Below are 11,217 nucleotides of genomic sequence, written 5' to 3' on the forward strand. Positions count from 1 at the left end.
CGCAGTAAAGAGTCTTGGTGCCTGCTGATTGCTGTCCCCGCAGCACGTGTTCTGTGAGGAGTGCCTCTGCCTGTGGCTGGACCGTGAGCGCACCTGCCCGCTCTGCCGCTCGGTTGCTGTGGACACCCTGCGCTGCTGGAAGGACGGCGCCACGTCCGCACACTTCCAGGTGTACTAGGACCGAACACTGAGGACACCCAGAAGGACGCCAAGGGTCAGCATGCCCGGACCCAGCCCTGCGGGGGCTTCCTGAGAAACAGGCCTCAAGCACTTACATCCTGCCTCTTGCCCTCCACCACTTCTGACCCCAAAGTCCCGCCCCTGTCTTGTCCTTCTGACCTTCATCTTCCTCTCTCGTTCTGTGGTGTAGTGCGTGCCTCCTTCCCCTGCAAAAGGGGACGTCTTCCTAACTCAGACTTGATGCCCTTCTAGATGCGTCTTCCTTCTCCACTCCAAGTCAAGGACCTGGCAGTACATGAAGTTCCCACTTGTTGGCTTTCTCTTTTCTTTTCTCTTTCTTTTCTTTTCTTTCTCTCTCTCTCTCTTTCCCTCCCTCCCTCCTTCCTTCCTTCCTTTTTTTTTTTTTTTTTTTTTTGACAGGGTCTTGCTCTATCACCCAGGCTGGAGTGCAGTGGCACAATCTCGGCTCGCTGCAACCTCCACCTCCTGGGTTCAAGCGATTCTCCTGCCTCAGCCTCCCGAGTAGCTGGGATTACAGGCACCCACCAACACACTTGGCTAATTTTTGTATTTTTTAGTAGAGACAGGGTTTTGCCATGTTGGCCAGGCTGGTCTCCAACTCCTGACCTCAAATGATTAGCTCACCTCAGCTTCACGAAGTGCTGGGATTACAGGCGTGAGCCACCATGCCCAGCCTCTTTTTTCTTTTTTCTTTTTTTTTTTTTTGAGACAGGGTCTGGGTCTTCACCCAGGCTGGAGTGCAGTTGGCACAATCACAGCTCACTGCAACCTTGAACTCCTGGGCCCAAGCCATCCTCCCGCCTCAGCCTCCCAAGTAGCTGGGACTATAGGTGTGTGCCACCAGGCCTGGCTAATTTTTTTTTTTTTTTTAATTTTTAGTAGAGGCGAGTACTCATTATGTTGTCCAGGGTGTTCTCAAACTCCTGGGCTCAAGCAGTCCTCCTGTCCTGGCCTCGCAAAGTGCTGAGTGCTGGAATTACAGGTATGAGCCACTGTGCCCAGCCCACCTGCTGGTTATTTTAACTTAGTAGCTAGTACCTAGTACTTGATGGTGCAGTCTGGGGAGGAGCCTAGAGGTCACTGCCTCCCAGATGGCCCAGGCCTGTGGATTGGAATCCCTGTGAGCCCTGTGAAGTCTTGTCTTTTCTTTTCTTTTCTCTCTTTTTTTTTTTTTTTTTTTTTGTTGTTGTTGTTGTTGTTGTGAGACAGACTCTTGCTCTGTTGCCCAGGCTGGAGTGCAATGGCACAATCTTGGCTCACTGCAACCTCTGCCTCCTAGGTTCAAGTGATTCTCCTGCCTCAGCCTCCCGAGTAGCTGGGACAACAGGTGCGTGCCACCATGCCTAGCTAATTTTTTTTGTATTTTTAGTAAAGACGGGGTTTCACCACGTTGGCCAGGCTGGCCTCAAACTCCTGACCTCAAGTGATCCACCTGCCTCAGCCTCCCAGAGTGCTGGGATTACAGGCATGAGCCACCACACCCGGCCCAAAGTATTTTCAAAATACAGTTGTTGGGCCCCACCATATACCTGTAATGACTTAAGGTCCCAAATACTTCATGCGCGGCAGGCACAGCATCCAGCATCCTGCTTGGATTACGTGCTGTCATCCTCACAACAGCCCTGTGATGGGGGAGGTACTGTTGGGTCCCCTGTTTTATAGATGAGGAAACTTGGGCACAGAGCTTGGTGCGGTAACTTTCCCAGGGTCACCCAGCCAGCATGGGCGGGCCGAGTTTCCAACAGAGGCCTGGTACAGTTTCAGAACCCACATCTAAAAAAAAAAAAATTTTATTAGAGATGAGGTCTCTAATAAAAATCCAGGTTGTCCAGGCTAGATTCAAACTCCTGGGCTCAAGTGATCCTCCCTCCTCAGCCTCCCAAGTAGCTGCAACTACAGGCACACTCTGCTATCCCCAGCAGAGCCCACACTCTTAACCTCCGCACTGATCTGCCCCTCAGACATTCCAGGCATGGGGCCCAGCAGACATGGTCTTCTAAAAGCACACGAGAGGCCGGGTGCGGTGGCCCGTGCCTGTAGTGCCAACACTTTGAGAGGCTGAAGCAGGAGGGTCACCTGAGGTCGGGAGTTCAAGACTAGCCTGGCCAACATGGCAAAACCCCTCTTTACTAAAAAATACAAAAATTAGCCAGGCGTGGTGGTGGGTGCCTGTAATTCCACCTACTCAGGAGGCTGAGGCAGGGAGAATTGCTTGAACCCGGGAGGCGAAAGTTTCAGTGAGCCGAGATTGCACACAGCACTCCAACCTGGGTGACAGAGTAAGCGAGACTCTGTCTCAAAAAAAAAAAAAAAAAGAAAGAAAGGTCAGCTTTGGCCTAGATGTGGTTACCCCTTGGTCTCTTGTCTTTATGTCTTTCTCCTCTTTCTATTCTGTCATCTCCCTCACTTAAGTCTCAGGCCTGTCAGCGGCTCCTGTGGACATTGCCATCCCCTCTGGTAGGCTTCAGAGCAAACAGGACAACCCATGTTATGGATGTTTCCACCAACCAGGGTAGTGGCCTGGAGCACCGTAACCATCTGTGCTTCTGTGCTCTCTATGACAGAGCCACTTCTCCACCTCTGAAATGTTCCCTGCTCTGAAATCTGGCATGAGATGGCACAGGTGACCACGCAGAAGCCACCGGAATCTTGCCTTCCCTATTCCTCTCCCAAGTCTGTTCTGTTATCGTCAACCTCAGCACAACAGGCTGGCGCCAGTGGCATTACAGAGAAAGCAATCTGTGTGGCCAGTGGGCAGATTACCGTGCAAGGCCCAGGAGAAATGGAGGAGCTTTGCAGCCACCTCGCTGTCAGCCAGTATTAACATGTCCCCTTCCCCCCCCACCCCCATAGATTCAGGACATTCGCCCCTGTGTGCCACGAAGCCAAGACTTTCCCCTTGGCTTGGCATCCCTGGCTCTCTCCTGGTACCCAGCAAGACGTCTGTTCCAGGGCAGTGTAGCATCTTTCAGGCTCTGTTACTATGGCGATGGCCATGATGTTTCAATCCCACTTGCCTGAATAATCAAGTGGGAAGGGGAAGCAGAGGGAAATGGGGCCACGTGAATGCAGCTGCTCTGTTCTCCCTACCCTGAGGAAGAACCAAAGGGAAGCAACAGGAACTTCTGCAACTGGTTTTTATCAGAAAGATCATCCTGCCTGTGGATGCTGTCGAAGGGGCACAAGAAATTGGAGCTGGAGAAGATTGATGAAAGTGCAGGTGTGTCAGGAAATAGATAGAACAGTCTGCTGGGAGTCACACCTGGAATTCTGATTCCAAACTCTTTATTACTTTGGAAAGTCACTCGGCCTCCCTGTAGCCATCTCCAGGGTGACGGAACCCAGTGTATTACCTGCTGGAACCAAGGAAACTAACAATGTAGGTTACTAGTGAATACCCCAATGGCTTCTCTAATTATGCCCATGCCACCAAAACAATAAAATAAAATTCTCTAACACTGCAAAGAATGAGCCATGCCTGTTAACACTGTAAAGAATGTAACATGTGGGGGACACACAGGAGCAGGTGGGATGGTTTAGTTCAGGATTTTATTAGTGCATGCCCTACCCTCTGGGGGAACGTCCCATCTGAGGTTTTCTTCTCAGTGGGGGGATTTAACTTCTGTCCTGGGGAAAAGAGTGTCTGATGAGGAGTGTTTCCAACACAGGCTGCATGAATTCCCCAATACCTGTGCGAAAGCAGCCAGGAGTCCCCGTTGGAAAAGAACAATGCCACTCTCTTTTATGTATCTTGGTTCTGCAACTCATTTGTTGTAAGTAGGGTTAATCGAGTATCAGGTTCACAGTATCCTGCCCTTAATATTTTATGATTCACTGACTCAAGTTCCATGAAGTCCTTAGAAATGGTCCTCTTCATGTAAAATATCTTGAGAATAGTAAATGTGAGGGAATAAGAAAGGCAGGCTTTGGACTCAGATGTGATAGGTGCATCAGCTTCGGAAGAGAAGAATGATGTGCACAGTGGTAGGAAGACATCCGGGCTGCTGAGACTCGGGATTAGAAGAAAGGTAAATAAAGTGGGTCCTGGAATCTTTTAAGACTTCTGCTGTGGGACAAACAGCTGCCTTTGGTGTTTTTAATGTCTCCCAAAGTACCCTTCAGCCAATAAATACCATCTGTTGGTACAACTTGTGTTTGTGGTCTTGATTTTCCTTTCACCTCTTGAAGCCAAGTGCAACTGTTTTAGATCAAAGGAGAAGAAGCCCTTCGCGGAGTGGGTGGTTGTCTTATGTTGGTTTCCCCTAAAGCAGATCCTGTTCAGGTGCATGTGATTTATTGCAGAAGTGCTCCCACAAGAAACCAGTAAGGGAATCATGAGTGAAACAGAACAGGGAAGGGAAAGAAGCCAAGCTCTGGCGAACTCTCAGTCTTAGCCGGATCCCCCAGGGAGCTCAGGAGCGTAAGTTTCATCTCAGAGTTTGTCCCATCCCACAAAATACACACCAAATGATTCTTGGCACTGGGCTGATGGGGGGACTTCCTGCACTTCAGACTCTCCCCTAAGAGGCTCCAAGGTGAAGCCTCTGAAGGCCCCAGATACCAGCAAGGCACACGAAACTGCAGCATAGGAATCTGGCAAAAGGGATCAGAAAGGGCCTTTGTGGGGCACTTACAGTGCCCACTACAGGGGCTAACTGGAGGTGGTGCAGACCAAAAATGTATAGGCTGATTCAAGAAGGGTTTTCCAGGGCGCCCGATTATGATAGATATTTAAATGTAGATTAATAGCACAAGGTGACAGTACATGCCTCTCAGGGCAACATTATGACACCAGCCATGAAAACATCGTCAGGCCAAACTTTTGAGTTGCCATCAAGGCTGGGCGTGGTGGCTCACTCCTGTAATCACAGCATTTTGGAAGGCCAAAGTGGGAGGATCGCTTGAGCCCAGGAATTTGAGGCCAGCCTGGGCAACATAGCGAGACCCCTATCTCTACAAAAAATTAAAAAATTAGTCGGGCATGGTGATATGCGCCTGTGGTCCCAGCTACTCCGAGGTGGGAGGATCGCTTGAGCCCAGGAGGTGGAGGCTGCAGTGAGCCTTGATCACACCACTGCACTCCAGCCTGGGCGACAGAGCTAGATCCTGTCTCAAAAAAGACAAGAAAAGAAAACCAATTCAAATATGGCTTAAGTGAAAGAAAGACTTTATTTGGTTTACATAACTGTATGGGCTTCAGGTACAGCTGGATTCAGAGACTCCCAGTGTTGATATAGAATTGTGTCTCTCGGTCAGGCGCAGTGGCTCACGCCTGTAATCCCAGCACTTTGGGAGGCTGAGGCAGGCAGATCACTTGAGGTCAGGCGTTGGAGACCAGCCTGACCCCCTCTCTACTAAAAAAAAAAAAACTAGCCAGGCGTGGTGGCCCACACCTGTAATCCCAGCTACTCGGGAGGCTGAAGCACAGGAATCACTTAAACCTGGGAGGCGGAGGTTGCAGTGAGCCGAGATAGCGCCACTGCATTCCAGCCTGGGTGACAGAGTGAGACCCTATCTCTGGAAAAAAAAAAAAAAAAAAAAGAATTGTGTCTCGGCCATCCCTCAATTCTGTTTTCCTCTGAGACAGTTTGATTTTCAGGCAGCTGGACCCAAGTGGTAGTAAGACGGCCCGCAGCAGTTCTGCGCTTATGTTCTAGCAGCTTAACAAACCCTGCATCCCGAAAGCTCCACCAAAAGTCTTAAGACTGACTCTCATTTGTTTGTCCCAAACCAATTACTTTAGCCAGTGAGATGTGGAGCACTGGCCAGGCCTGGGTCAGCTGCTGAGCTCTTGAGGCAGTGAGAGGATGGAGTCAGCCCCTCTAAGTCACATCGACTGAAAGTGGGGCGGGGGTGGGTGTTCAAAGGAAAAGAGAAGGTCTGGTATCTAAAAAAACAACCTGGGCCAGGCACGGTGGCTCACGCCTGTAATCCCAGCACTTTAGGAGGCCGAGGCAGGTGGATCACCCGAGGTCAGGGGTTTGAGACCAGTCTGACTAACATGGTGAAACCCTGTCTCTACTAAAAATACAAAAATTAGCCGGGTATGGTGACACATGCCTGTAATCACAGCTACTCGGGAGGCTGAGGCAGGAGAACAGCTTGAACCCAGGGAGCAGAGGTTGCAGTGAACCAATATCACACCACTGCACTCCAACCTGGGCAACAAGAGAGAAACTCTGTCTCCAAAAAAAAAAGGTATGTGTACTCAACCTCCCATTCTTAGGATGAGACTAGAACCCAAGTTGTCCGCAGTTGGAGACATTAATCTGCAGGCTCATTGGCTTGTCCACAGGATACCATGCATAAATTATGGTTGTGTGCACTCACCTTGAACTGTTGGGCAAGTTTCCCAAACCTGTGGCCCAACCCAAGGGCATTCTTTAGGCCAGTCCTTCCCTTCAGGGGTTGGGGGGGTGGTGGATCTTAGGAATTAGAGGAGGGAAGGAAGTGTCTGGCCTTCTGCCAGAGGGAACATTGGGGCAGGCAGGAGCCAGGGGCAGGGATCCTGTCCCTGTTATGTGGCCGGGTACTCCCAGAGTCTATGAGGGTCAGCCTTCCAAAAGGAAATGAAAACACAAATGTCTTTGGCTAGAAGTGCACAATCAATTTTTTAATAAAGTCATTACAAATATGTACAAAGCATCTCCAAGGTATGAAATTCCTCTTACAAAAGAGCACAACGACGTCAGAACCAACAACGTCAGAACCCAGAACAGAACGTCCCCAAGCTTATTGCCTCTCTGGCTAGGCCAGAGGCCTCACTAAGGTTCTCCAGATACCCTCCCAGCTGTCCCTGCCATGCGCACAGGCTCCTTGGCGCTTATAGTGCAAAAGACCTTCGGGAGAAGGAACTCGGAAGTTCAGGTTGGAGAAGAGGGTAGGAAGGAGGTAAGAAAAGCTTTCCGTGTCCTAGGAAATAAGTCATACAGGCCCTATTTGCAAATTCCACACACCTTCCCCGGGGCCCTATAGAAACCAGGAACACAGGGTTAGGGCATGAGTATATAAAATCCACAACGAAACCAACCAGCCTGTCCTTGAGTGTCCCCAAAGGTGACACTTTTTCCAGTAGACCTAAGTCAGGCCCCCGGCTCCCAGCGGGGCCATGTGCTGGCACTCGCCCTGGAACTAGCAGTGCTGTGGGACGACCTCATGAAGGGACCCAGTGGAGCAGAGCAGTCAGCTCATGAGCGTGGGGGTCCCATGGGCTCGAGTCCAAATCTTGGCTCAGGCACTTCGCTGGTGGTGTGGACTTCAGCTAAGTTGCTTAACGTCTCTGAGCCTCAGCTTCCTCCACTGTAAAATGGGAATGCTAACAGTACTATCTGCTAAAGTGGGCATGAGGCATCACAGAGGGGAAGACGGGTAAAGAACTTCGCCCAGTGCTTGGGAGTGGCGAGCACGCCATAAAAGGTAGCTTTGATTATTGTGTAAAGCAGCAAGGACCAGTCTGTTCATGCTGGAAATGAGTCGAGATTGCAGGCTTTTTAACTGCCTTTACCAGATAGCAGGGCTCTCAGTAAATACTATGTAACAATCTGCCAGCAAAGCTTGGGGTCACAGTGGTGACCTGACAAATCTGTTAAACATCGTGAACCAGACTGGAAAGGAACATTTCACATCATCTGCTTCCGAGCAGGACTGCCCCTCCACCATCCACAAGTCAAGTCTCTTCTGAGATGGAATTCTACAACTGGCACATTGTAGATGCTCAATAAATATATGCTAAATGAATGAATGAAAATTTAAAAAATAAACTTTCAGCTTAAGCTTTAAAATGACACTTTGACATCAATTTCCTCCCCTCATGGAACTTCCAGTCAGCTCCATGGGACTAAAAAGAGTGTCTAGCCGGTCCCCTAAACCCTTAACCAACTTCTGACCTTCAGAAAAGAAATGGGTATTGACACAGAAGAGCAAAATCTGTGTTCTGGTCAATGCAACTTGTAATACCAGGTGGACACTCAGAAAGTCCACAATGGTGAGCCAGTGTCCCCAAAAGATACTTGTGTAGGAGGTGGGTGGGTGAGGACTCCTCTAATGCCCCGGGGAGGGAGAGTGATATTTTATCACTGTCAGAAACATAATAATAGGAGAACATGAGATCAGCTACATACATTGTGAAAACCAGTCACAGTTTCATTTTTCTGTCACAGTATTGGTTAAATCACCCTTTCCTCTCACCATCAAAACAGAAAAGAATCAAAATAAGAAGTGGAGGCTGAGCTCGGTGGCTCACGCCTGTAATCCCAGCACTTTGGGAGGCCAAGGCGGGTGGATCACTTGAGGCCAGGAGTTCAAAACCACTCTGGCCAACATGGTAAAACCCCGTCTCTACTAAAAATACAAAAATTAGCCGAGTGTGGTGGCGGGTGCCTGTAATCCCAGCTACTCAGGAGGCTGAGGCAGGAGAATCGCTTGAACCTGGGAGGTGGAGGTTGCAGTGAGCTGAGCTCGCACCACTGCACTCCAGCCTGGGTGACAGAGTGAGACTCTGTCTCAAAATAAAAAAAAAGAAGAAGAAGTGGAAAAGAAGTCCCCAGTATCCAAATGAAGGCAGCTAAAAAAAAATAAAATAAAAACAAATGAACAAAAAACAGGAACTGGGCTCTAAGAGATGCGCAGGGCCGAAAAAAAAACCAAAAAAACAAAACAGGAACTGGGGTCTAGGAGATGCGCACGGCCTAGGACCATGGACAGCAGCCGGTGGGGCTAATGGGTTCCCCAGAGAAACTTCCTACTCAGGCTACACCAATAACAAAGAGAATAGGAAACGGACCCCCAAATTTGAAGAGATTGTATTTGTTTGTGGGGGATCAGGTGGGGGTGAGAAGCTTCCAGAAAGGACTGGATCTCATTCGGAGTGTTGAAGTCCCGGGGGCTCCAGTCCCAGAGGTTCCTGGCTCCCCACTCTCTGAGAGCAAGCAGCACCATCAGAAATGAAGAGGCAAAAGTCTCTTCATCTCATTATGCAGCAAGCTACCTAAACGATGATCTCAGAGGCCTCCCTCTGCTTGTACGGTCACACACACACACACACACACACTGCTGTCTGCTGAAACCCGATATGAGGTCTTTTTTAAAATTTATTTCAAAGCCTCCCTCCCTCTCTCTCTCTCTCTTCACAGACGCTCTGCAGTGAAGCTAATCAAAATCAATGACTCCTTGGCAGCCAGAGAAAAGTGGGGGGAGTGGAGGAGAGGGAGGGATGTTGCCAGCACTTTGCACACTGTGGAAATATTTTTTAAAAAACAAGAACCACCCCACTATCTCATGCAATCCAAGTAATACAACAGGAGAGATGGTGGAGACAATATATACATATATATCATGCTTCAATTTCTTAATACAAATGTCCATCAAGAAGTCAAATCTCATATAAAAACAAGCATTAAAAACAACCCCTTGTCAAAAATCGGGGCAGTCGAGAAGTGCACTCCAATGAATGATGTGCAAGAAAAGGCCAGGATTCGATAAATACGTGGTCTCTAATAAAACAGGAGGATATCTACAAGGGACTTGGCTGGGAAGCTCTATCAGGAGGTCGTGGGTGCCCCAGTTCTCTCAGCAAAGTGGCTTCATTGAAATCAAAATCACCCAAAATGCCAACCCCAGCGTTTGGAGTTTATATCCTCCAGGGGAAACATCAAAAGCCAGTAGGCAAGTCGGGGTTGAAAAAGGGATCCTCTCACTTTTCATCTTCTCCTGTGTCTATAGGTGGTCAGCATGCCCCCACTACGATCTTGAAGGTACAGCCTTAAAGAAGCAGAGAACTGTGATTGGATACAACTGTGTAGTAATGGACGCCCCTCCCCAGAAAATGGGGGGAGCTGGAAAGACCCTAGTCTGTGGCTAAGAAAGTGATTAAATAGAAGCAGTGACTGTATTTCATATTATTCTAATGAATTTGCCTTCTCTAAGTTCGTGGCTTTGTGGGAATATTACCCGCTGCTCTCTGCAGCCCCCAGCTAAGCGAGGGTCCCCTGCAAACATCAGCTAGGGGGAGGGCACGAGTAATGAGGAGAAGCACGTTCTCCCAAAATAAGCATTCTTCTTCTTTTTTTTTTTGCTTTGCTGAGTTCAAAGCTGCGGGGTGGGGGAGTCTTCCATCGCATTCAGCAGCCCTGGGGTTGCATTGCTCTTTAAAGGGCTATTTAGGAAAACACAAGGAACGGATTTTAAAAAGAAGACAGAAAGAAATCCAGCTCCCAGCTTGCAGCAGCACTGAGAGGTTGTACATTCTAAAGGACCTGGTCATTTACAGCAAAGCCTATGGAGGGATAATTCCCATTTCAGCTGCATCCACCTTAACAAATGAGGATCCCACTGCTGGCTTCTTAGAACTGTACAGCAAAGCCTGTGGGGGGATAATTCCCATTTCAGCTGCATCCACCTTAAACGTGGATCCCACTGCTGGCGTCTTAGAACTGGAGCAGTGTCTGCTAACCAGCCTGCTGGACCCTCTGTCTATAGGTACAGGGTGGTGACCTGCAAATCCAGCCTTGGAGAATGACCGTCCGAATCTGCAGCCCGACACCTCGCCACCTCGGCTTTGAAAATGGCAGTGTGTGGTATCCTGCACAGAGGAAGAACACCTGCTTATGTTGGATTTTTCGAAAATGAAAGCAAAAAATAATCACTGCTCCCTGAAGAGTCTTTGCAGCCAAGTCTCCATCCAGCACACATCTTTTCTTAGCCCTTCTAGAAACTTCTGAAAATAGTAGCTTATCCTTGGGGGGAAAAAATCAGACCTCTGTCAATCAGTGAGATGCTGGTGCATTTCATTTAAATGGCCCGCTCCCTCCCCCAACATCCCCCGGTTATAAATCATCTTTGACCAGAATGTAGCCATTTCTTGGCTCTTTAATCCATAAAACCTAAACCCTGAAATCCCCTTGGGGAGTGGAGGAGGCTGTGGGCTGAACTCCGAGGACACTTTTATGGGGGTGGGGGAGATAGCAACCAAGTCATGCATAAGGTCAGCTTTCTGCCTCATAACCAGCAAGCCTCTCA

At 49.0% G+C, this 11,217-nt stretch overlaps 1 protein-coding gene across 4 annotated transcripts in view; it reads left to right on the top strand.

Annotated features, from left to right (window-relative positions):
* The window catches only part of RNFT2 (ring finger protein, transmembrane 2), a 121,997-nt gene extending 110,889 nt beyond the window's left edge, over positions 1 to 11,108 (top strand). For 2 of the 4 annotated variants that reach the window (XM_054526533.2, XM_054526534.2), the window contains exon 11: positions 44 to 2,551. In XM_054526533.2, coding sequence (XP_054382508.1) covers positions 44 to 178 — 135 coding nt within the window. In that variant the 3' untranslated portion in view covers positions 179 to 2,551. 4 annotated transcript variants of the gene reach the window in all.
* The last annotated feature ends 109 nt before the right edge of the window (positions 11,109 to 11,217 follow it).

The sequence above is a fragment of the Pongo abelii genome, chromosome 10 (genome assembly GCF_028885655.2).
Source record: "Pongo abelii isolate AG06213 chromosome 10, NHGRI_mPonAbe1-v2.0_pri, whole genome shotgun sequence".
NCBI classification, from domain to species: domain Eukaryota; kingdom Metazoa; phylum Chordata; class Mammalia; order Primates; family Hominidae; genus Pongo; species Pongo abelii.